Source organism: Epinephelus lanceolatus, chromosome 3, assembly GCF_041903045.1.
Source record: "Epinephelus lanceolatus isolate andai-2023 chromosome 3, ASM4190304v1, whole genome shotgun sequence".
Classification (NCBI taxonomy): domain Eukaryota; kingdom Metazoa; phylum Chordata; class Actinopteri; order Perciformes; family Serranidae; genus Epinephelus; species Epinephelus lanceolatus.
The window spans coordinates 6,526,553-6,553,597 of NC_135736.1; the positions used below are offsets into that span (position 1 = coordinate 6,526,553).

Sequence of the window (27,045 nt, forward strand, 5' to 3'; positions counted from 1 at the left end):
GTATATTTCTACATAGCCGAGCAGGTCGTTTGCATAGTAAGATTTCTTGTATTTTAGGGATTTGCACAAATGCAACAAATTAAATGTGATTTTTGGTGGTGCGCGGCACCGCGCCACACATCACTTGCGTGCAGTGTGCGCGGACCTGTTGCCGGACGCCCGGCTATTTTCCTAGGATGGCGAAGGAATGACCCGCCCTACTTTACCTCTGATTGGCTAAAACTCCCTGCCGTCGTTGGTTGGATTGGTTATCCTTAGTCATGAGGCGTGAGGTTGGTTAGAGTTAGGATAAGGATATCAGGATGAGCCAATCAGAGGCAGAGCAGGGCGGGTCGTGCCTTCGCCATCCCAGAAAAAACAAAGCTCACGCGCGGGGCGGCGCCGTTCTCTCGTTCGCCATACTTCCACGGGATCGCAAAGCAACGGACGCAATTGCTGCAAAGGCACCTGAAATCACCACTGCATCAAATAAAAGGTAAGTGACCTCAGTTCCAAGAGCAGCCGATAACACCGTTTCTAGAATAACCTTGACTGGCGCGCGTCGCTGCACCAGTTTAGATCTCCCTCCTGCTCTCCGTTGACTGATAATAACTTGTCAGGCTAATGTTAGCCGCAGGCTCTGGTTAGCTTGGCTGAATTGTTCTCAGCGAACCAGCTAGCATCTTGTCTCTTTCTTCAGTCCCACCCTGTATGAGAGGGTCGGCACCAAGAAAAGTTGAGGCCGCATTGTTGAGTATAACTCAATTGACCACACAAGCTCGTTAACTTCTTCTGCAGCTAGCAGTGTGTTGCCGTTAACGTACACCGGTACGCTGTCAGAAGAGGTGGCGGCTTTTTGAAGACATGACAGTAGTACCATTAGCTAGCTCACAGTCATGACATGTAAGGCACTGCTGTATCGTAGTGGTAGCTGCGGTTAGCTTCTTGACAGCTGCAATCTTGACTTGCTGTACTTATGGACATTTTGGTTCAGTAGCCTTGGCCAAAGGCCATAATCGTGTTATCGCTTTTTTCCAGGACATATTGTGTTATGTATTTCCACTGATTTTTAAAAGCTGTAATTTGTTACGTTGACGTACAAGTAATAACATATGTAGCACATTTATCACAATGGGAAAATATATTTCTTTTGTTCACATAATATCTATCTACTTCTTTATTACCTGATATTTACTCTTTATACCAGGCCAGCAGAGACCAAAAGAGACTGCATAGGTAGTGCTGCTGCCCTGCAGTTTGTCAGTGTTTAATACTAAAATAGATTCACACAGAAGAATCACAGGCCCAGACAGAAGAGGTAAACATCATTAAGAGTCCAGCCTCCTGTGCATCTCCTCTGTACATGTGGATTTAAGCTACTAGCTTTCTGTCCACTTCAGCGAGTTCCCTGTTAAAGGCTGCTTCTTCCCGTTTGGTTGGGTTGGGTGGGGTGTTCCTGTCACATTGGATTCCAGTGCAATCCTGAAATGTCTTAATGTTGATGTTTTTGATGACAACACTTGACAAGGCCTGTTATATTAATTTTGACCAACTCCTTAATTTTAGCCCATTTGAACTGTTAAAACAAACCACACACAATCAAGTTTAAGACGTCAATCAAGAAGTCATACTTCCTTTTAGGGATTAACAGTGGTGTGCCAAAAAAAAAAACAAAAAACATGAACATCGTTCATTAAGACCAACTTCCTGCCACTCCAGCCATGTACACGAAGACTCTACCTAAAGATAAGGGAAGAGGACCTTCTTGACATTTCACCAGAGTGACATGGAGTTTAATGCCAGCAGTTACATAATGCATTCAGTCTAAAGCCCCCTCCTCCTCCAACACCTCTGCTGTCATCACAAACAGCCTTGATCCAAAATTTGTCTCTTGCGGATATCAAATTTAGGTATGCAAAACAGTGGAGTGCAATGCGAGATCAAAGGAATATTCAGTAAATGAGTCTGGACTCCTTTGCTGCAGTGTTTTGTTTTATGACCCACCCATCCTCTCTACTGGGTCTGCACAGTCATTTCCATAAAGGTTGAATGATCTTTGAAGTCATGTTCTTATTATCCAAAGGTACTGGGGAACTTGCCTCTAATAAACCGTATTCAAATTTCATAAGCAAATGTATCTTTTTTTTAAAGGGAAATTTGATCATTGAAAATCTGTGCAACCAGTTGAGGTTAAATTAGTGCATATTAATATTTGAAAGATGCTTCTTAATGGTTCCTCCATGTGCCAGAACTTGTGTATTGGAATAGTAAGGAAGAGCAAGTGACATTTTTGAGCAGCTTTATGGACCCTGCTCAGGCACGTTTATGTGACTGCAGACTAAAGCTCCTCAGTCGGCAGAGTTCGTTCCTTTACTGTCTTGCATACATTCCTCTGACTGCTGCCAGTTTGGGCAGGTCAGAGTCTTAGGAGGAGGTATGCTCAGAGATTCTCACTTCCAACCACAGGGAGGAATCTTTACAGTTAAAATCACAACTCATCTCTCTCATCTCTCTCATCTCTCTTATTGAGAGTATTAGTTATGTTAACTTAAGATAGAAAACACTTGCCAGCTGTTTTCACCTCCTCATTTAAAATGAGTCCAACATTAACTTTGTTCGTCATACAGTTGGTTGTGCAGCCCTACTTTCACGTAGAAAATCTTTATCAGTCACTTCCACACTTTAGTTAGCACTGTGATTGTGGGCAGCTACTGATAGCATTAAATCCCTCAGTGGTTGTTGTCATTGTGTAATGTAAACTGATCTTACGTAGGCATTAAAGCATTATTACTGGTTTAGAACTGTTTGGGAGGATTGAAGGTAAAATTAGCTCACAGGCTTGGTTATAGCTGAAAAGCATCTCTGCAATCTCTAGCAGTTAGTTTTTTCATTAATCAGTTAATTGTTTTGTTAGAAAATAGTAACAAAACAAAAAAGTCCATCAAGATTTTGCTTTAACAGTCTAAAACATTTAAGACTGAGGCATCAGCAAATGCTGACATTTGAGTGAGTTTTGGGGGATTTCTTCTTTTAAAATAATTTAAAGATCATTGGATTATCAAGTAACAACTATTGTCATTACTAAATAATCAGCTGATTATTAGGGATGCACCGAAATGAAAATTTGTGGCCGAAGCCGAATAAAATTAAACGCTTGGCCGAATACCGAGTACCGAATACTGTTGTTTAGTTTTTAATTAGTTTTTGCAGATGAACCCCCTCCAGATTAGTGTTGTCACAGTACCAAAATTGGGACCCACGGTACGATACCAGTGAAAATATCATGGTTCTGAGTAGTATCACGATACCACAGCGAAAATGAGGCAGATGTGCCTTTTGTCATTTATAAAAAGATAAATCACTTTGCTATACAGGGTTTCTGCGGGTCATTAAAAAGCATTAAAAGTCATTAAATAGATTTTGCAAAAATTAAGGCCTTAAATGGCATTAAAAAGCATTAAATTCGATGTCCAGAGGCAATAAAAATTGAAATACACTTGATGGAAAAAACATTGTTATTCACGATTTATTTTGATTATATAAACATTTAATAATTTTAATTTAATTAATGTGATGATTGACAGGCGGAACCCTTTAATTGGCTATTGTTTACGGCCGGTGCACGGAGTCACAACACCAGATGCTTGGAATGCAACGTGCTGTGAGCGTGCTCATGCTGTGGCGAAAGAGCGGAGGGAATATTAGCAAATGTCGGAAAAATGGGAAAATGCAAGTTTCAGCAGAAGTGGTTGGATGAGGAACTATTCAGAACCTGTTTAAAGCCTGTCGACAGTAAACCAGGAGAGGCATTTTGCAGCGTGTGCAAAAAGATCTTCAAACACAATGGCCGTCAATGCGGTGAAATCACACATGCTGTCAGATAGTCACAAGTCGGCGATTAAAGGCAGGCAGCAGTTAACTGTGCTGAATTTCTTTGCCGTGACCAGCAACGCAACTTCTGCTGTCGCCACCACAACTGCAGCTGCTGCTGCTACCACCACCACACCTGCCACTACAGTGACTGCCTCCAGCCTTTTCAGGTTAGAGTTAGTTTTTCACATCATTCTTCAGGCTGGTTTTGTTATTTTTGAAATGTGCAAATAAACTCTGAGACTGTAAACCGTCTTGTGAGCCATTTCTAATTCACTATAGAGTGACAGTTAATGTAAATTTAGATTTTCTCAAATATTCAAGATTAGCATTGGCAAATGCTTACTATATATACAGCGCCTTGCAAAAGTATTCACCCCCCTTTGCTTTTTAACTATTTTGTTAGATTCCAACCTGTAATTTAAATGTTTTTCATCTGAAAATTTCATGTGATGGATCTGCACAAAGTTATCTAAGTTGGTGAAGTGAAATGAGAAAAATATATATAAAAGAATAATTTAAAGAAATAAAAAAGTGAAAATTGGCATGTGCATATGTATTCACCCCCTTTGCTATGAAGCCCCTTAAAAAGCGCTGGTGCAATCTATTACCTTCACAAGTCACAGAATTAGTTAAATGAAGTCCACCTGTGTTCAATCTAAGTGTCACATGATGTGTCAGTATAAACACACCTTTTCTGAGAGGCCCCAATGGGCTGCAACTCCACTTAGCAAGAAGCATCACATCATGAAGACCAAGGAGCTCTCCAAACAAGTCAGGGACAAAGTTATAGAGAGATACAAGTCAGGACTGGGTTATAAAAAAATATCTACATCTTTGATGATCCCCCGGAGCACCATCAAATCCATAATCACCAAATGGAAACAACACGGGACCACAACAAACCTGCCAAGACAGGGCCAACCACCAAAACTCACAGACCGGGCAAAGAGGGCATTGATTAGAGAGGCAACAGAGAGACCAAAGGTAACCCTGAAGGAGCTGCAGAGTTCCACAGCAAACACTGGTGTGTCTGTCCATAGAACCACAATAAGCCGTACACTCCATAGAGCTGGGCTTTATGGAAGTGGCCAGAAAAAAGCCTTTACTTAGTGTTAAAAACAAGAAAGCACGTTTTGAGTTTGCCAAAAAGCATGTGGCCGACCCCCTAAATGTATGGCGGAAGGTGATCTGGTCAGATGAGATTAAAATTGAACTTTTTGGCCACAAAGGGAAATGCTATGTCTGGCGGCAACCCAACACATCCCATCACCCCAAGAACACCGTCCCCACAGTGAAACATGGTGGTGGCAGCATCATGCTGTGGGGATGTTTTGCAGCAGCAGGGACTGGGAAACTGGTCCGCATAGAGGGAAAGATAGATGGTGCTAAATACAGGGACATTCTGGAGCAAAACCTGTTTCAGTCTGCCTGTGATTTGCGACTGGGACGGAGGTTCACCTTCCAGCAGGACAATGACCCGAAGCATACTGCTAAAGCTACGCTTGAATGGTTTAAGGAGAAGAAGTTAAATGTGTTAGAATGGCCTAGTCAAAGCCCGGACCTCAATCCAATTGAAAATCTCTGGTTTGACTTGAAGACTGCCGTTCACAAGCAGAAACCATCCAATTTGGGGGAGCTGGAGAAGTTTTGCCATGAAGAACGGGCAAAAATCCCAGTTGCAAGATGTGGCAAGCTCATAGAGACTTATGAAAAGAGACTTGCAGCTGTAATTGCTGCAAAAGGTGGCTCTACAAAGTACTGACTTCAGGGGGGTGAATAATTATGCACACTGAAGTTCTTTGTTTTTGGGCCTTTTTGTTGTTTGCTTCACAATAAAAAATTTTTTTTCACATCTTCAAAGTTGTTGGCATGTTCTGTACATGAAATGATGCAAATGCTCAAACCATACATTTTAATTCCAGGTTGTGAGGTTTTAAAACGTGAAAAATTCCTAGGGGGGTGAATACTTTTGCAAGGCGCTGTGTGTGTGTGTGTGTGTATATATATATATATATATATATATATATATATATATATATATATATATATGTGTGTATATATATGTATATATATATATACACACATCAATAAGTTTTTTATTTATTTACTTTATATATATATATATATATATATATATATATATATATATATATATATATATATATATATAATAATAAAATAAATAAACTGTATCTGCAGTTTGACATGGGCATTAAATTTGTTTAAAGTGGCATTAAAAAGGGCATTAAAAAGCATTAAATTAGATTTGCTGATACCTGCAGAAACCCTGCTATAATACATCAATGATATTTCAATGGAATAAATTACTTATTGACTTATTCATACTTCAGAAACAGCATCAATAAGTGATTAACATGGGGGGGGGATCAAAATAAAGTAAATAAATGAAATAAAAATCAACCAGCCACCCTCCTCCCCTGACAAGTAAAGAACAGTCCCTTCATAAGTAAAGAACAGTCCCTAAAGTGCAGTGAGGTTTGTGGGCTGTTACCTGCCACAAAGAGAGAAATGTGAAGGGCTCGTTTCTCCTCTGACACGTCACATACCTGTGTGCCGCCACGGCTCAGCTGTTCAGGTACTTTTGGGCAGTCATGACGCCAAGAAGAGGACATTATTGGAGCCAGACTTCTCTGTCGCCAGTAAGCCTTATCTTGCGCCGCGAAGCACTATGGCTGCTGTATTTGACAGGAATACATTCCGGTCTGTGTCTGTAACCCCCGTTCAACCCACAACCGGCGGGATTCGCCTTTAGTTTCTGCTGCTGGTTGAAATCTGTACTCACACAGCATGCTGAATGATTTATTTTGCTCGCACAAAACTATTTTTAGTCGCAAATGCGAGTGCGGTGACGGACAGAGTAAAATATTGCCACACTGCCGACATTTTACTCCGTCCGTCACCGCAGCTGTTTGATTGCGTTATCAAAACACGCCGCTATTATTCAGCCTTGCTTTTCACTTATTCCACCGAATACCGAATGTGTGTTTTTTTGCAATATTCGGCCAAATATATTCAGTTACCGAATATTCGGTGCATCCCTACTATTTTCCTGCCAAAAAAACTACATAGAATATAGAGCAAAGCAGCAAATCCCCACAGCTGAGAAGCAGAGAGAGTTTAGCATTTTTGCTTTAAAAATGACTTAACTAATGAATTGATCATCAAAATGGTTGCCAGTTGATTTTTGGTTGATCAACTCATCAGTTTATCAGCTAATGATTTCAGCCCCACATGCATGTCTCCTGGTGTGTCTGGTCTCTGCAAGTCTTGCATGGGTCTTCAGTGCCATTTGTTCACGCCAGCTACAGTAAAGCGTAAGACTTACTGCAGAGTTTACATCTTTAATTCACTCTGCTGGGTTTTCCACATTACTGCAAATTAGAGTTGTGCACAGAACAACCATTTGGATTTCTCCTAGAGAGGCAGAGCTCAAAATGTTATTATAGTTATATACAGTGATGAAATTGCTACACTTAAAACTACAGTTGGTTATTTTAATGAAAATAACTTTTTGCAATATTTGCTGAAACTGTCACTGTATCTACAGAGTATTATATGAGACAGATAGTCTGTGAAAACAATCATGTTCCTCCTCCTCCTATTGCCTTTAATGGCATTTGCTCGAATATACTGCGGCGCACCGAAAACAACCAGTCAGAGCCATGCAGTCTCTAACGCAGCTGTCAGTTATGTCAATCAGTGCTTGTGAACTGCAGTCACGCTGCCAAAGTAGGCAGCGCTGATCAAATATGAATCAAGATTTTCTCACTGCATTGTCTATTTCTCCCCTTTCAGAAACCTATTTAATGTCAGGTTCACATTACATTATATCAGCCTGATCATAGCCTGACACAGTGTCATACGATGTCAGCTCGTATCGTGAATGAAACGACACTGTACGCGATAATCGATCATTTCATCTTGTGTAGTGTGTCACAGTAGAGGACAGCCAACGCTGTGTCTGGGACGCCTCACAACATCCCAACAGAATGTCTGGCATGTTTCAGTTTTCTTTTATCTTCCACGACTTCTCCCGTCACAGCCGTCACTTTGACCAACAGAAACACACAGGGGTCTGCTGCCATGACAACTGTACAGCAACGAACAAATATAAAGGAATAAGATTTGTAAATAGTGGCGGTGCTTTTACTCACCACAACTGCAGAGGCTACCAGCTTTATTTGAAATAGGCTACATTAGAAAGGAGCCTTTCTTGTTCCCTCTGTATTTTTCTATTTTTATTTTTAATCTGCTCCTGTTTGCCCTGTTAAATTTAATGCATCGTGCTGTCATTTCAAACTCAACACTTCCTATATCTGTTTAAACTCAAAAGCCCCTCATAACTTTGGTTGAGAGAATCCCTTCATTTTCTAAAAAAGCTTTTATTGTGAAACATTTACAGGAACTTGCAGGATTCGGTGACTTGCATAGTTTGCATGCGGTACTTCAAATGTAGCTCCTGACATCTGGTGGCGCTTTTTACATTTCTACAGTAACAGTTTGGTTGGGCATGAACAGCCATAGTGACTGAAATAATAATAATAATAATAAAAATAGGATAAGAATAATCAGATAACATCACGCACAGCGTGAAAGAGGACCAGGGATGATCGGTCATGGACAAACGTGTAGTCTGTCATGTCTATCGACCAAGTCACAGCAAGATTTTATGCCTCCACAATCGCCTAATCTGATACAGTAACTGTCAGAACAGACACTCTGAGCCTGGCATTAGTGTACTTTTAAGATGTAAAATGAGAAAGTTTGTGACCCAGCTGCCATGTTGGAAATGGTCGAGCGACACACCAAGGCACCCAAACCTTTTCCTCATTTGACAGCTAAACAGTACACTAAAATATGTTTCTGAAAAATTTAAGATGAGAAATACGCTATTCATTTATATTTCATATTTGATCTGTGCTGCCTAGTTTGACTGCAGATCAGCAGCAGTGAGTGACATGATTGACAGCTGCTTTAGAGACTCCTCCTTTTTTGTTCACATGCAGTAATGCCATTAGAGGCAATATGAGGAGGCAGAGGAATATATGTCATCTGTCTCGTGTACTGCTGTGTGGATATAGTGAAAGTTTCGGCAAATATGACAAAAAGTTGTTGTTGATAAAAGTTAAAAACAACAACTTTAATTGAAGATAAACAACCAACACTAAGGGGTTGTTGGAGAAAGTAACTTCAAGGAATGGACATAATGATTCAAATGTTTTTCTTTCAAGGCCTGTGTAGTTCTGTGTGTGGGATGGCCTTAATGTGGATGTCAAGTCTTTTGGCATAAACACAGCTCTTCCTGCTTTTGTTAATTGTTTTTTTTGTTTCAGCAGAGGTTTCTTTTTTTGGTCCAACATTAACCTCCTTAGCACGGGATGACCCTGTCTTAAGGAAATACAGAATGAATACACAGTGCTATTTACTGCCAGAGTGAAACATACACTCATTAGCTTAGCTTTAATTTAACATGTGGATTTGTCTGTTGAGTGTTCATTTTCTGATATGAATTGTATGGCTTCCTTTAGAAAGTGTTTTATTTACCCTAAAGTAATCTTGTGCTTGTAGTTCAGATTTTTCTTAACACACTGTGTTTTCCATGCAGGCACATAAATAAATAAATAAATAAATAAATAAATAAATAAAAACACATACACTGCATTACCTGCATGTATTTACTTTTACTTTTTACTTATTGCAAGGATAAAAGAAGTGAGAGTGCTGATGGTTTGATTAGTCCGCTTTTCTCTATAACATCCCTGTGGGCTAATTCTTTTCTCATGTCAAAAGAACACAATCCTTTTGCTGTGACCTAAATAATGTCTAAGCCTGAGAGGGTCTGTACCCCCCCACCCTGGAGAGGCTATGTATCATGTGATGCCTCATTCATGACTCTCCTACTGGTGATGATGTTATTTCAGAGAAATGTGTTTAGATGATAACACACAGCAGCCAGAGTTAGGTCATCAGCAGCAGGAGTGTAAGGAGAAACGCTGCTGCAGAAGCCTTATCAGCACAACCTCACAGAGCAACACCAGAGCAGCTACAGTTCCAGTAGGTTGGACACTTTCCATCAGCACTCCTCACTTGCATTATTGTTGTGGTCATCCGTTCGTCCAGTGATTTACAATGTCTTCTCCAAGAGGCAAGTGTGCATTAGGAATACAGGAGGAATTCTCTGCATGCTGCGCATTGGAAAGTCTTAATTTTTCTTCTTCTTCTTCTTCTCAACCCTACCTGCTTCATTTTCCTCCCCTTGCACCCACACTGTCTCCAGACATGGCGGAGGATGACTTAACTACGGAGCAGCTAGCAGCCATTGCCGCTGAAAATGAAGAGCCAGAACCGGTGAACTACAAACCTCCAGCTCAAAAGTCAGTGAAAGAGATCCAAGAGTTGGATAAGGATGATGAGAGCCTACGCAAATATAAGGAAACCCTGCTTGGTTCTGGGACCACTGAGATTGGTAATGCATTGTAGTTTGTGTTTGAATGCGTGCTTGTGTGTGAGCAAGAAAATCAAGAAATTGAAAATTGGTGGTTGTTAGATAGATGTTGTCTCAGTCAGTCAGTGTGCAGCAGTGTACTTGTGGGGACATTTCAGTCCCCAGAAGTAGCTGCAGAGTCAGTGCTACTCACTCTCACGCTGCTTTACGGGGTAAAACTGTTACACTCTGTCAAATCGTCCTGTCCACTCGGTGAAGATGTCTGTGATGGGTAAAGGCAGCTGCACATCCAGCCTCAGGGTAAGTCTGAATGAGACGGAGGCAGCTGCCTGGTGGATCGGAGGCTTTGCCCGGTCAGGTTCCTTTTACGGCTCATGACAACTCTATACAGTCTGTGGCTTTTGCTTGATATCTGGTGTCAGCAAAAAATGTTGTGAATGTTGCACATTTACGATCTGTTGCATGGTTAGCACTAGTGACGCATAATAGTGGATTTTTTGCCAATATCCGACATGCCGATTAGGGGTGTAAATCAACAGTTTCATCACAATAGGATATTATATCGATTCTTTGGACAACGTGACAATATTTTCCGATATTACAAAGTCTGCCACGATACAATGTTGATTCAATATGATTCAGGGGTCTGCTATAGATATTAGGCGGTAAATGCCCATTTAACACAGTCAGTCACAGAAGACGCTGCCGCCCCTTTCTTTTTTACTTTTGGCCATAAAACACATAAACAACACATAAATAATGAGTACAGTAAAGTTCACTTTAAACTGACTCCACTGACACAAATGAAAAAGCAAATGGGATTAAGTTAACCTTCAGGGCTTTCTGACAGAGAGACCTTTCTGGAAGAAATCTTTTCATTGTAACCCAAACCATCATCTTTTTCATAAAACATCAGGAATATCTGGCTTTAAGCCCTGAAGGAAAACTTCTCCAAACAGCCATAAACACAGATTAATGACAAGATCATTCAACAAAAGTACAACATTCAACTCAGTAGTAACTGTTAAGGTTCATAGATAAAACAATTGATTTTTGCTAATCACCCATTATTAGCTTAAGTATGTTTAGATTACATAAATTAGCCTAGCGACTAGCGGACATTTTTCCTCTTCTCATAGCTTAACAAATTACATGCAGCGTTATAATTTTTCTTACTCACCAGTGGTTAAAGTCACTGCATCCCCCAACAGAACACCTTGGTTGAGTTTCACCCTGCATGCACGTTAATTCAGCCGAACATTGTTAAAACAGAGCAGCTAATGTTGCTAAAGCAAGAAGCTGGCGGAGTGAGATGCTCGTCCAGGCAGGGTACGTTACGTCGTGTTTTATCTGGTAACATAATTGCTTACATACGCCATGTGCTTTGTCTCTTATCCTGTATTTTCTCCAAAATCCAAAATATTTTCACTTTGCTGATTTATTCCCGATTAAATTACTTTATCCTCATCGTCTTTCTCTCGGCTGCTTGCCATCTGCCTGCCACTGTTTGACAGTGACACAGACTTTCAAAATAAAACCCTATGCTAAAGATGACGATATGGATCGATGTTTTCGCTTTGCATCAGTGTGATTGGATTGTTGATCATTAAATTGATATATCAATCCAGAGCTTGTTTGTGTCACAGCATTTGTGTTTTGACTTTGTGTTTGTCCTGGAAAAACAGGAAGCCAAAGTTTGATATCACACCATAAGATTAGATGCAGGTCATGTCATGTCATTGCAACTTAGATGAATTGACAGTAGGCTAAGGTGCAATATCGGTGACCTTTCCAGATTTTCACATCCTGTAAGCTTGGTCAGAAAGCCAGTGTTGTGTGTATTCAGTGTGCATTCATGGTAACCTGTGACCCAGTATTTGTCAGTGTGTTGAACTCCTGCTAAATTAGGATGCTGTCTCTCAGTGAAGAGAAACAGCTGCTTCAGTGGGACTGAGAAAAAACTAAAGTGTAATTAATGCAGAGGCTGTCCCAACTACAGCAGAGCTGTCCTGATTTCACTTCCCCTGAGCCCACGCACTTAGACAGCTGCTTTTTGCAGGACACATGCATCATGTGCAGGCCTCCTGCATAGAGCCTGGATAAGTTGTGTGCAGACAAGTGTCACAACAAATACCAGGATATTATTTGGAGGGTTGGACAGGTGTGATCATTTTAAAACTGGTTTGAAATAGAGCGTCAACGTTTAATTGATTAGTTGTCACAATTAAATTTATTGCAAACTAATTTGATCAGTTTGAATAATGTTTAAAGAAAAAAGTAAAAAACTGATTTCAGCTCCTGAACTGTTTTTTTTTTTAACCATTTTCTGACATTTCATAGAGCAAACAACTAATCAATTAAATTAATCGACAATGAAAATAAATTTAGTCGCAGTCCTAGTTTGAAATTAGATCAAACACTGGATCAGACTTGTGTACTAAATTGTACAACTAGGTGTCACACTTGACTCCACAGCAACTCTAGAGTGGATGACCCATTCTCATCTCAACTCGCCACTTTGCCAGTGTGTTGTTAAAATATGACACACTAGGTAGCCTCCTGTATCTGTGTTGGACATTCACAGTTTGCATTTAGATAGACTCTTAGGACATGCATTGTGTCTTTTCAAAATACATTCAGCTTCTGCTTGTTACATGCATGCAGTCATTTTCTTAATTAACTAACAGCGTATGTAAAACAATTTGTTTTTAGGTTTATTTCCTTAGGCTTAGGCAACAAAAGTCCCTGGTTAGGTTTAGAAACAAACAGCATGGCACCCAGTAGCTCAGTGGGTGGAGTGGGTGTCCCGTGCACAAAGGCAATGTCACGTTTGATTCCAATCTGCGGCCCTTTGCTGCATGTCATTCCCTCTCTCTCCCCTCTTCACACTTCTGTCCTATCGTTAAAAAGCCCCCAAAAATCTTTAAAAAATAGAAACAACATGGTATGGCTTAAAAGAAGTACAGTTCTCTCTAACATTATGTCAAGTCTGACACTACTGTAGCATGCCACACATACTGGCACACTACATTGCTATTGAAATAATTACATTAACTTTTGGTTTCACGCAGGAAATGAACAGCGGGCTCCTAGTTCTGGTGTTTGTTTGACATATCAACCTCCCTTCTCGTTCGCCCTATATGGACTTTCTCACTTTTTATACTATGGTAGCTGCTGGTAGTGTCAGAAATAGCCACCGCCCAGTGCGTATCATAGTGCAGCAAAGAGTGCCTCTGTGCGTCCTTGTCTGATGTTGACATCCACTGACAAAGTGGTGGTGTTTGACAAATTCGGTTGTTGCCAGCGGCTTCAGAAAGAGCCTCCTCTTGGTGCATATCATACCACTGTGAAAGGTGCCTTTGTGTGCAGATATCACCGACAAAGCGTCAGTATATAATGAGTCCGGAGTGAAAACAGGCTGGAGTGGAACATAATGAGATTGTAGAGACTCCAGTACACATGGTGGCAGTAATGCACCTCTATGCTGGTTTGCCAGTTGCTAATAAACACTTAATAGGAAAAAAAGGCAGAGAGGGAGTTTTTGACCGTTTCAGTTTTCTTAAAGACTAACTCTAGACTAACTCTACCGTGTCTCGACTCGTCAGCCCAAAAGACACATGAACATTCTAGTAAACAAACACAAGGTGTGCTGTGAGCATCTTCCTCCCGTACCACCTCTGCTGAAATGTGATCGCCTTCATGTTGCAGTAGGTCAGCTCAGCAGTAGCTAGCACATGGCCTGTCAAACACTATTGGCTCCATTAGTATGTGCAACAAACAAATATGATATTTTGTTAGTCATGTTGTCATGTTTCTTATAACTAATGCAGTACAAGTTGAATTTAGTGCAGTGACACCGTCAGCAGGTTGCTGCTGTAGGCTACCTTTTAATTTGCGAGGTGTGTCACAATGACAAATGTTATTGTTTCTCTGGTTAGATAGAAATTCAACAAGTCTGTATAAAGTCAGTATAAAAAAAGACGTTAGTGGTTGAAGTGGTGAATACAGTCAAAGGTGTTTAATAAGGAGCTGTTAAGAGTGTAAAGTGTCTAAAATTTCATGTCTGGGAGAGTATGTTTTTCATAATTTTTGTTTCTTTGATTCAGTCACAGATCCCAGTGTTACAAATGTTCAAGTGACCCGGATGTCTCTGATCTGTGAAGATGCCCCAAACCCCCTGGTGCTGGATCTGCAAGGTGGGTCCTTGTTAGAAATAGAGATTGCTTACTTGTAACATTAAATGTTTGCCTTGAGTGAAAACAGGATGGAGCTCATCAGCAGTATGGATGCCCTCAGATCATGTTGACAGATTGGATCTTGTAAAGAGGTCATAGGCAGCTCTTGTTGACCCAAACATTAATAAACTGATCACCACAATCTCCGCACATCATCTCAACACTGAGGTCCTCTTCTGTGTCCTCTTCCTAGTAACTGTATTTGTGCCAGTCACATGCAGCGTCACTCCTGACCTGCACTGAGTCTATTTTGATTTTCATCCAGCATTACTGTACTTCCAGATCAGTCTGTGAAGGTTTGAGTCTGTGCTTAGCATGCTGTCAATGAATATGGTTTCACTGATAGCCTACAGAGGTAGAGAGGCGTAGATGAGGTTCATAGATTGTTTTTTCCTGGATGGCTTATGAATTGTAAAAATGTAGTTATGATATTCCCAGTGGCCATTTAGCGGTTCAGACCCCACCTCTGGAGCTGCTCATTCCCCAGCTGACCCAGATTTGATTCAATCCAGAACATTCTGTCCTGTTCTTACCTTTCCCTGCATAAGGCTTGACTCTCCTACTTTCTAAGCTAAAAATAATGACTGGCCGTCCTGTAAACAGAATGAAAACAATTCAGAGTTTGTTTGATTGTGGGTTTTTGAAAGTCCCTGCCAGGAATCTTATCAGTCAGTCTTATCAATTAAATATGTTCCATCCATCCCCATTTACATAGATGAAGGGGACAGATACTCAGAGTCATAATTTGACACCCCTCAGTATGAAGCAGTTCAATACACTATAGCTTTAACAACGCCCATAGGCTTCAGTAAAATCCCGACACACTATCAACAAAAACTTAACATCACAAGCTTTACGTAAGAATAGATGAGTCATACAAACTTAGTCAGTGAGTCAGATCACTGCCAGTAAAGGAGTTAATTCAGCTTCTGGATGCCAAACCCTATCTGAAGTGATGCAGTGTTAGCACAGAGGTTTTTAAACTGGTGTCAGCTTGTCTTTAAAGTAGAAAAAACAGTTGGGAACAGAGTGTTCAGGATGATGTCAGGTTTTTCTCACAAGGGTTACTTGTACAGTACAGGCCAAAAGTTTGGACACACCTTCTCATTCAATGCGTTTTCTTTATTTTCATGACTGTTTACATTGTAGATTCTCACTGAAGGCATCAAAACTATGAATGAACACATGTGGAGTTATGTACTTAACAAAAAAAGGTGAAATAACTGAAAACATGTTTTATATTCTAGTTTCTTCAAAATAGCCACCCTTTGCTCTGATTACTGCTTTGCACACTCTTGGCATTCTCTCCATGAGCTTCAAGAGGTAGTCACCTGAAATGGTTTCCACTTCACAGGTGTGCCTTATCAGGGTTAATTAGTGGAATTTCTTGCTTTATCAATGGGGTTGGGACCATCAGTTGTGTTGTGCAGAAGTCAGGTTAATACACAGCCGACAGCCCTATTGGACAACTGTTAAAATTCATATTATGGCAAGAACCAATCAGCTAACTAAAGAAAAACGAGTGGCCATCATTACTTTAAGAAATGAAGGTCAGTCAGTCCGGAAAATTGCAAAAACTTTAAATGTGTCCCCAAGTGGAGTCGCAAAAACCATCAAGCGCTACAACGAAACTGGCACACATGAGGACCCACCCAGGAAAGGAAGACCAAGAGTCACCTCTGCTTCTGAGGATAAGTTCATCCGAGTCACCAGCCTCAGAAATGGCAAGTTAACAGCAGCTCAGATCAGAGACCAGATGAATGCCACACAGAGTTCTAGCAGCAGACCCATCTCTAGAACAACTGTTAAGAGGAGACTGCGCCAATCAGGCCTTCATGGTCAAATAGCTGCTAGGAAACCACTGCTAAGGAGAGGCAACAAGCAGAAGAGATTTGTTTGGGCCAAGAAACACAAGGAATGGACATTAGACCAGTGGAAATCTGTGCTTTGGTCTGATGAGTCCAAATTTGAGATCTTTGGTTCCAACCACCGTGTCTTTGTGAGACGCAGAAAAGGTGAACAGATGGATTCCACATGCCTGGTTCCCACTGTGAAGCATGGAGGAGGAGGTGTGATGGTGTGGGGGTGTTTTGCTGGTGACACTGTTGGGGATTTATTCAAAATTGAAGGCACGCTGAACCAGCATGGCTACCACAGCATCCTGCAGCGACATGCCATCCCATCCGGTTTGCGTTTAGTTGGACGATCATTTATTTTTCAACAGGACAATGACCCCAAACACACCTCCAGGCTGTGTAAGGGCTATTTGACCAAGAAGGAGAGTGATGGAGTGCTGCGGCAGATGACCTGGCCTCCACAGTCACCGGACCTGAACCCAATCGAGATGGTTTGGGGTGAGCTGGACCGCAGAGTGAAGGCAAAGGGGCCAACAAGTGCTAAACACCTCTGGGAACTCCTTCAAGACTGTTGGAAAACCATTTCAGGTGACTACCTCTTGAAGCTCATGGAGAGAATGCCAAGAGTGTGCAAAGCAGTAATCAGAGCAAAGGGTGGCTATTTTGAAGAAACTAGAATATAAAACATGTTTTCAGTTATTTCACCTTTTTTTGTTAAGTACATAACTCCACATGTGTTCATTCATAGTTTTGATGCCTTCAATGAGAATCTACAATGTAAATAGTCATGAAAATAAAGAAAACGCATTGAATGAGAAGGTGTGTCCAAACTTTTGGCCTGTACTGTACATTAGTTGACCTCATTAACCTCATGAAACTTTGCCCACATTAAATATGAACATACAACATTGTAACTATATATGACAGAAAAATAGGAAAAGCATAATAGGCCCCCCTTATTGATAACATTTTTATGCCTCCACGCCAGCGACAGCCGTGGGAAGAGGCAATGATGCTTTCAGGTTGTCCATCTATCCGGACATCTCATTCTTGTGAACACGGTATCTCACAAACACCTCGGGGGAATCACTTCAACTTCACTTAAACATTTACTTGGACTCATCAATGAACTGATTAGATTTTGGTGGTCAAAGGTCAGAGTGACCTTGCATCCATCTCATTCTCTTGAACTCAATATCTCAAGAAGGCTTTGAGGGAGTTTTCTCAAATTTGTCATCCACTTGGACCACTTGATTTTACTGTCACAAACATCCACTTGGACTTGAGAATGAACTAATAAGAATATGGTGGTCAAAGTTCATTGTGACCTCACAAAACATATTTTGGCCATAACTTAAGAATTGATACACTGATTATGACAAAATGTCACACAAATGTTTAATAGGATAAAATGATGAAGTGATGGCATTTTATGTCCAAAAGGTCAAAGGTGTAACATCACAATGCATAAACACTTTTTTTGGCCATTATTTAACGTCATATCTCAGGAACAGAAGAGGAGACATTGGGTCAGATGCTGAATTGCTGACACTAATCTTGGGTGTCCACCTTGAAACTGTGCTAATTGTGTAGATCTTCTGTGCTGCTGGGAGGAAGATGAGTGTGAAGCATCCATGTTTTCACAGACATGTATATAAACTGTAAATGCAACTCGGGTGTACAGAAGCATTCAACCACATGGAAGTAATTCTAGTTTGAATTATTAAAGCTTAACATTTCTTAGTAAAGTACTTTACTTATTGGTGATGGTGGAGTTGCACAAGCTTGGAATTTTACTGACCCACCAACAGCACTGGATAGTGACTTAGCCCATAACATTGACCGAAACAGCAATTTTCACTAAATAGATTTGAAAACAACGCGTGAATATTATATATATATATTATATTGTGTCTGAGTGAAGGTATGATGTCACACATTCTGAAAAAAATCTCAAAATATTGATGCCTGTGCTTTTTTTTTCTCTTTTGGTTTATAACAGGAGACCTGGAGGCCTTTAAGAATCAGGCGTTTGTTCTGAAGGAGGGAGTCGAGTACAAAATAAAGATTAGCTTCAAGGTGAGCGCTGCTGTTTACAGCAATATACAGGGAAAATGATTATAGTCTGTCTCCAGAGAATATGAGTGTATCTGTCCTTGTTATTTAATGTCCCTATCGAAATGTGATTGTCCCAGTGCATTAGAGTTGATCCAGTTTGACAGTGATGACATTAAAAAATCTCTGATATTTGGGTGATTGAAAAGAAGTCAAAGTCACTACATGTCTTTGTCAGTGATGACAACTCCCAAAAATATTGGCAGAACAGAGTCCACTTGGTAGCAAAATGCTAATTTAATGTTGGAAGCAAAACACTGCACACTTATGATAATAATAATGTGACAATGAAGTCAGGGTTACAAATGTCTATTTTCAAAGAAGGGCATATACAGTATATATCCAGTCACTTGTAGTTCATACATCAGTTAGTCCAGATGCCTTTTCCACTGTGTCGTAAATTATCCATTTCTTCCATTTACTAACAAAAACAGCCCCGAAATCACCTTGAACCTTGTCCCACTGAAACTGTATTTATTTTAAGGCCAGTAAGACATTTAAGATGTATCATTCTACATAGATAAAATACCAGGAAATATTCATTCTCATGTCATATTGATGTAGTATATTCATGACATTGATTTAGTATATATCCAGCCATGCTCAGAGGTCACATGTATCTGTAGCAGGACAGTAGTAGTAAAAGTTGTGAAAAGAGCAACACTGTAATGAGGCATCTTCTGATATCTCAATGAAAGACGTGGGTTAGATGCACCACAGGATACTTTGTATTTCTCCATCCTCCCAGCAACACCTTGCTTTAAGTCTTTGTTCATTTCTAACCCTCATTATTACTCAAGCAGATCACATCTATTGTTGTCTTTAACAGTGTTTGTCTTCTCAGGTGAACAGGGAGATTGTTTCGGGTCTGAAGTATGTGCAGCAGACATTCAGGAAAGGAGTTAAGAGTGAGTGATCAGTTTTCTGCCAGGATAAACCGCACACAAGACTTAAAATGCTATTTAGTGGAGACTTTATTGTCTTCACAATTTTTTTTTATCTGTGAAATTAAAGTGAGTAAAAGCTTCGTTTCCACTGAGGGAAATAGTTTCCAGCTTACAAAAAGAGACAGGAGGCCTTCGCAGCACAACAAGTAGTTACATTTCTGTGGAGGCACATGTCAGGCTAGGGCTCTAAAAAGTGTTGCTGGAGTACTTGTGAGTGGGGCGGAGCTGTGTGAAGATTGTGAGAGAGGAGAGATGCACACTGGTATGCATCATATTATGCAACCTGACCCTACATCGATATAAACAGTGTAGGGTTGCGATAGAAGGGTTGTTTCACGTCTTTTTTAAATGACAATGCAATCGCGAGGTGTGTGTGTGGGGGGGGGGAGACAGCGCGTGTGTGTGGCGCATGCTGATGAGATCAAGGCTGAGTGAGAGGAGACAGAGGGAGGCTGCTTAGTGAGAGAGCGGGGGGGGGGGGAATCAACGCCTCTGCCCACTCGACACCAAAGCCTGATTTATGGTCCTGCAGCGTACCTACGATGTACCTACGTCGTTGCCGTGACGCTGTTGTGAACCCTTCGAACTTCTCTGTCACTCCGTTTCGCCGTGGTGCAATTCACTGCCAGAGTGGTAGGGGGCTGCGTTCCTTTCCTGAATGGTTATCGTCGTCTCTACTCGATTCTTTGTTTAGCTTCCGGCTTTTCTGGTCACAGTGAACAATGGTGACCAAGAGAGAGAGAATCTTGCTGGAGTTGGAGTTGTTGGATGTCGAAGAAAGTATGTTAATACTGCAACATCTACATCACAACAGAAGATGTTTAAAGATGGCGGGGATGGCGCAATCTGGAAATACGGAATCGGAAATGCGTTGCTACCAAGCAAACCAATCACAGCCCTCTCGGTCTGCGCTGGGTCTGTGTCACCTCGACGTGTAGTTACATTTTTTGGGAGGTGCACGTCAGGCTACGCCGGGGGCTGCGGCGAGCCTCCTGCGTAGCCATGTACCCTACATGTCGTTGATTTAACGCAGGACCATAAATCAGGCTGAACACAGATGTCGCAGAGTGGTGAACAAACCAAACAACACAATGTCAGGAGAAATTGAAAAGATATGCCGTCTATGTAAAGTCAACTTGCTAATTAAGGAGCCATTACATGTTCAAGAGTTTTATAAAGCTGCTCAAACGCCAAAGAGAGGCTATAAGTGAACGTTTCAGACACACAGTGCAGGCTCTACAAGGAAGAAGGAGGACGTCCTCTTCTCTCCTTGCCACGGCGACGCGTAATGACACCCCCCACCCCCCTAGGTGCTGACCACAAACCTCAACGTCCCGCTTAAATTCCAGACCTTTTGATATTATTTCCTCCTCCTCCACCCCGCCCCCCACACAATTATATATATTTTGACAGTCAAAAAATATAGTGTGTCTGTAATCTCCACATATACAGTGCTTTTTCTCTCTGACCATAATGTCACTATTGTTTGTCAGCAGTTGATAAATCGGACTACATGGTGGGCAGCTATGGGCCTCGTCCCAATGAATATGACTTCCTGACCACGGTGGAGGAGGCTCCTAAAGGTTTGATGGCGCGCGGCAACTATATCATCAAATCCAAATTTACTGATGACGACAAGCATGACCACCTGTCCTGGGAGTGGAACCTCAACATCAAGAAAGACTGGAAAGACTAAAAGAGGCCTTTGTGTTTGAGGGACGAGGGAATCAAACTCCCCCAGCCCTGTGCATTACTCAGCCACCCCCCATCCCCCATCCCCGCCCTGTGTCCAACATTTCTGCCTTCTTTGTTTTTAATTGTTTTTACTTCGTTGTGCATTTCATGCCTTAGTTACTGCCTCGCTGTCTTAACACCCCGGCATCCCTCCCACCTCTCTGTCAGCATCTGTAGCAGCATCCGTAGCAGCAGTCGTCCCCCATCCGTCCATCTAGCACCTCCCAATCCCAATCAAACATTTCATTGGTTGCACACGAGCCAGCTTTGTTCACCAACCTGCCATCCTCACCGACTCCACCCCCCACCAAGCTGTGCCATGTAGCACCTTACTTCCTCACACCCAGCCCTGTTTTTCCTTTTGTCCTGGATTTTTTGCTGCTTGAAGAGATTAACCCCGCCTTCCACCTCTCCAGAATGGTGTCTTCCTCTCTCAGTATGAAGTACATGTGGAAAAGCAACTGTACAATCAACTTTTGTTTGCCTTTTTTTTATATAATTGTATCAATAGTCGTGTAATGTGACTGTATTCACATCACTTTTAATCAGCTGTTGTGTCCATAGCATAGCAGGCCCCACCACATCCCCCTGCACCCACCCCCCCGACACCTCCCTCCCTGCAGCTTTCTTTGCTTGCTGTCTTTTGATATAATTACCAATACCTGCCTTGTAAAAACATTTCATTCAGAGCTGCTCTACGGCGCCTCTCTCCCTTCCCTAAATGTATTCGCCCACTCCCCTTCAAATGGGGACTGGGACCAAAGTCAACAAGGGAGTAAAAAGTGGGTACAAAAAAAAAACTGCCTTATATATCAACTAATGTGTAAACCTATTAATGTCTATTTAGCATGCCTTGTGAGTAAAAGCAGTGCTTGCTATCAGGTAGTCTGTATATCAAGGGCTTACTCTCGCTACCAACCAATAACCATCTGTAGCCCTGTTGTAGTAGAGACTGTTTATACAGGTTACTCAGATACAGGCTTTGCAAAATAAACTGCAATTGGACGGGACTGAATGTTCATAATTGGAGAAAAGATACTAAACATGGTGAAAATCAGTATTGATGAATCTCGGCACTCTTGTTCTTTTTAGCCATGAGGCCTTAGCACTATGATCATGTGGAGACAAACATTTCTAATTTAGCATTTTTGTTTTAATTCGTTGTTCCCCTTTGCCTTAATATACATCATTCCCCTTACAAAGCCCCCCCCTCTCGCTCGTTCAGATTGCTTCATAACTCGTAGCCTGCAGTCAGGAGATCCCAGGTGTGGAGGAGTAGTACCAGAGAAAGCACAGGACGAGGCTGAGCCAGGCACCGTTTGCTGCTGCTGCCGGAGACCTTGGCGGTGTCCAGGCTCGCCCATAGAAAGATGCTGGTAGTGAGGAGAGAGAAGCCTTTTTACCCAGTGACCCTCTCAGAGAGAATGCGTGGGAACAAAGGGTCAGATGACACTACCAGAGAAACACATGCTCAATATTTAATGAGAGAGGAGGAGGGTTTTGAAACACAGATGACCAGAAACATGAATTGATCGACTCGTACTGTACCAGAACATATGGATGTAAAACTTATTTTTTGTTTCTGATAATAATAATGTATTCCTGATCCATACATTCCTTCACATTGTACAGTTTCTATGAAAACGCTGGCATGCTGGTGGGGTTGTATATTCTGTCATCATTTGTGATTGCTCTTCTCGGTCAATAAAGATTTTGCTCAAATTGGCCTCCAACACTGTGCTGTTTTGCAAATATGTACTTCTGCTTTTACCTGCACAAAAACTGTAGGGCTGCCATAGTTTACTGTGTTATTGTGCTAATAAATGGACACTCGTGAGCTCTCTGCCCATGAAAACAGTTGCATGTTTTCCGTGGCTCAGGAAGAGCTGAGTCTGAGAAAGTGACCCTGATGATGCCAGTGTTGATGTTCCATTACCCATACTGCCATACTAATATAGTAAGCCAGAAAAGGATAAAGTATGTCTCATTACATAGTATGTCAAATGCAGTGTGCCAGGATGCTCAACTACATCCGGTCCAATTCTGCAGTATGCAAGCCAACATGCTTGACTGAGTATTCTGACCCACAATCCTCTGTGCAGGGGAAGATCCGTCACCTCAACTGAGACATTAACAGATGACAGCTCATGGACAGCTGTCAGAAGTCACAATAACAGATGATAACATTCAAGTGACGATCAGTGATGATCAGATGAATAGTAATAACAGGAATATTAACTGTTTAATTGAATAAAATAAATAAATACAACACCAAAAGAGCGTATGTATTTACAGTTTTTCTCAAATGCTAAAACACAAAAGCCAATCCTCTAAACCAAATGACCAGTTGTCTAAACACATTTACTAAATCTAGCCATCATTTGCCAATATCATAAACACATTTCACATGAAGACACAATTCACAAAACACAATCCTCCGTTCTCATAAATCTAAACACATTTTTCCTTGCTAAAACACAAGTTGCAAAAGAACTCTGCTCATATTCTCAAATGAAAGCTCATGTGATGCAAAATGCTTGCCACAGTCAGCAATATTTGAACACAATGAACACACCTGGCGTCATTCATTACACACAACGACTCAAAATTGAAGACACCTGTTGCTAATGCTGTGACCACATGTATAAAAGCAAGTTCAGAGTGCAGTTTCCAAACAAACACAATGGATGAAGGCAGAGTCAGGGGAAGACGAATCCGAGTCAGAGGAGGGAGAGGAGCAGGCCAACGAGGAAGAGGAGCAGGCCAACGAGGAAGAGGAGCAGGCCAACGAGGAAGAGGAGAAGGTCCAGGAGGAAGAGCAAGAGAACCTCGCACCATCATTACAGATGAGATGCGAGCAACAGTCATTGACCATGTCATTGTCCATGGCATGACAATGGCTGAAGCAGGACTAAGAGTCCGTCCAAACCTGAGTAGGTTCACCGTGGCCAACATTATCAGGGCATTCAGACAACACAACAGGTATTGTACTCTATTGCTTTCTTTGTCACAATACAGTTTTACAAGCCTGTGAAAGTAGTCTATTGGTTTCAAATCAGTTGTTATTGTAAAACATGTCAATTGACAACACATGTTTCTGTCTTTAGAGTTGAAAGAATGCCACATAGAGGTGGGAGGGCTGCCATATTTACAGCGGCACAAGAAACCCTCATTGTGGATATGGTTCGTGAGAACAACCTCATCAGACTCCGGGAGATCAGAGACAAAGTCATTGCCGATAATGTCAACTTTGAGAGCATTGATGATGTCAGCTTGGCCACAATAGACCGAGTTCTCCGGCGCCAAAAGATGCGGATGAAACAGGTCTATAGGGTTCCCTTTGAGTGCAACTCTGCGCGACACAAAGACCTACGTTACGAGTATGTGCAAGTAAGTATACATCCATGTTCACAGTACAGTTAGTGGACATACTGTGTTGCTCAGTGGCCTACATTACTTCTGGACAATACTGTGCTACCTGATTGACTGTTGTTCTGAACACCTGTGCACTTTCACATTTTCACAGAGGATATTACAGTTGGACGCGATGGCCAGACCTCATGAGTACCTCTTCCTGGATGAGGCTGGCTTCAACTTGCAGAAACGAAGGCAAAGAGGCCGTAACATCATTGGCCAAAGAGCCATCACTGAGGTTCCTGGCCAACGGGGGGGTAATATTACTCTTTGTGCGGCCATGGGTTCGGAGGGGCTTGTCCACCGGCATGCTGTCCTTGGGTCTTACAACACCCAACGTCTCCTCACCTTCCTAGAGGAGCTAAAAGACATCCTCCTGGACCGCCAACAACACCATCCTGGGCCCGCACATCCCATTTATGTGATCATTTGGGACAATGTCCGCTTCCACAGAACAAACCAAATCAGAGAGTGGTTCACCACCAACAGTAACCAGTTTTTAAACGTCTGTCTGCCACCCTACTCCCCTTTCCTGAACCCTATAGAGGAGTTCTTCTCATCGTGGAGATGGAAGGTTTATGACAGACAACCATACACTAGAGAGAACCTCCTAAGGGCAATGGAGCTGGCCTGTGCTGACATCCCAGTGGAGGCCTTCCAAGGATGGATTCGCCATTCCAGGGGGTTTTTCCCGTGGTGCCTGGCAAGAGAAAATATAGCCTGCGATGTGGATGAAGTGATGTGGCCCGATGCAGCTCAGCGACATGATGCCGCACAGTGATTGTGGTGTGAATAAAGTAAATAAAAAAACTTCACACCCTGAACATGTTTTCAAGAGTTGTTGTGTGCAATAGATTCTGTTTTTGCATTGAGTTGTGTTACAGTAGTGTACATGCAGTATTTTCTATAGATTTATACTCTTCATATGAAACTCACAAATCTAAATGCCTAATCCTCTACAGAGATCTAAGAAGATCCGTTACTGTAAAGTTTCTAAAAAAATATGCATTGGCAGTTATGAAACAAAGAACCTTCTCACAAATTGAGCATTGTGTTTTCAATTGTTTTGCTGTAGTGTGTAACGATGTGTATAGTGTTTACATTTTTGAAAGCTTCGAGCTGCTCTTTTGGTGTGAAAGTTTGAGTTTTGAAGTGAGAAGGTGTGGTTGTGTTTATGTAGCTTTAGAAAAGGGTGTTGTGTTTAGACATTGGGGAACATAGAGGAAACGTTTGTGAAATGTGTTTTAGCATTTGAGAAAAACTGTAATAGCTAACAGTGAATATAGCCTATGCAGTTTTACTATTGTGAAGGTAATTTGCTAGAATCTCCAATGCATGTAGTTTTAGCTTAATGGTAATGGCTATATAAGCAAGAGGGTCAAAGTTCCAGGTGTAATGTTATGAGGAAACAGTATGTACTGATTGTGTGCATACTGCATGCAAAGGGAAGTTAAGAAAAAAAAGTATGTGATTTGGAACACACCCAGAGGGTCTCCTAAGAAATGCTGTTGTGTTGCATTATGGGAAAGGTAGGACCAAGGATTTTTTAGAGCTTGACCTTAATTAGGGAATCTAGAGTCAAAACCAGAATGTCTTTAAGTGTCTGGTTTGAGCTTCAATGGTCTAGTGTGTAGGATTTAGAGGATATATTGGCAGAAATGAGAAAAAAGTGTTTTCTTTAGTGTTTTATCACCTGAAAATAAGAATCGTGTATTCATTACCTTAGAATGAGTCATTTGTGTCTTCATCACCCAGGCCCAGTTGTTAGAAGTAATCTGACTGGATTTCGGCTATCGGATCTAATCAAGTCTTGAAGATTACTAGAATCAGATTATGTGATCCAGTCATGGTTTTGATCTGGAACAAATCTTCAGTATGTTTTCAGAACTTGTTAGTAAGATCAGGATACCTCGATCCAAAAAATTGGGGTTATTCTGATTCCAGCAGAGGGCTGGATTAAGGCTGGATTTCAGGAACAAAATGTAAAAACTTGGTCAAAAATAAATTGGTCAAATATATATTCACATTTATTTATATTTTGTACTTGATTTGTTTAACAGTCACAGTGATAAAGTAGACATTAGGCTATTTACTAAGCATTTTAAGTAAAGTAAAAAGAAAACATATTTATTTTACTGTGTTTATTTCTCAGGGTCAGTGCATATTAATGAACATTACTGTAAATATGCCAGAATAAACCAGGAGGCTAGTTTTCATCTGTAGTCTTTCATGTCAGCACCCCTAAATCCCCTCAATAGCTGTCAATATCAAACAAAAATTATTTAAAGTTATCATCCAGATTTGTTAATCTTGAAAAGTCTGTATCTGGATCATGGCGATTCACTCCAACGTTGTGCTTAAGATCCAGTGTGTAGGATTTAGGAGGGCTATATTGGCAGAAATGGGATACACTAATCATTAGTGAT

At 41.3% G+C, this 27,045-nt stretch overlaps 1 protein-coding gene and 1 pseudogene across 5 annotated transcripts; both read left to right on the forward strand.

Annotated features, from left to right (window-relative positions):
- Positions 1 to 344: 344 nt before the first annotated feature.
- On the forward strand, positions 345 to 22,927 carry LOC117255266 (rho GDP-dissociation inhibitor 1-like). 4 transcript variants are annotated; one of them, XM_033623989.2, is made up of 6 exons: positions 345 to 475; positions 10,151 to 10,339; positions 14,425 to 14,514; positions 18,412 to 18,488; positions 19,369 to 19,432; positions 20,965 to 22,927. In XM_033623989.2, the coding sequence occupies exons 2-6, from the start codon at positions 10,153 to 10,155 to the stop codon at positions 21,165 to 21,167; spliced, it is 621 nt and encodes a 206-aa protein (XP_033479880.2). In that variant the 5' UTR covers positions 345 to 475; positions 10,151 to 10,152; the 3' UTR covers positions 21,168 to 22,927. The 4 variants fall into 4 exon arrangements, with proteins under 4 accessions (XP_033479880.2, XP_033479881.2, XP_078019930.1 ...); XM_033623990.2 differs by having other exon boundaries at positions 20,968 to 22,927; XM_078163804.1 differs by having other exon boundaries at positions 14,431 to 14,514.
- A 1,054-nt stretch (positions 22,928 to 23,981) lies between these two features.
- LOC144459615 (uncharacterized) lies at positions 23,982 to 25,661 on the forward strand (annotated as a pseudogene). The gene is made up of 3 exons (XR_013488461.1): positions 23,982 to 24,187; positions 24,313 to 24,595; positions 24,732 to 25,661. The product of XR_013488461.1 is annotated as an uncharacterized LOC144459615 (transcript).
- The last annotated feature ends 1,384 nt before the right edge of the window (positions 25,662 to 27,045 follow it).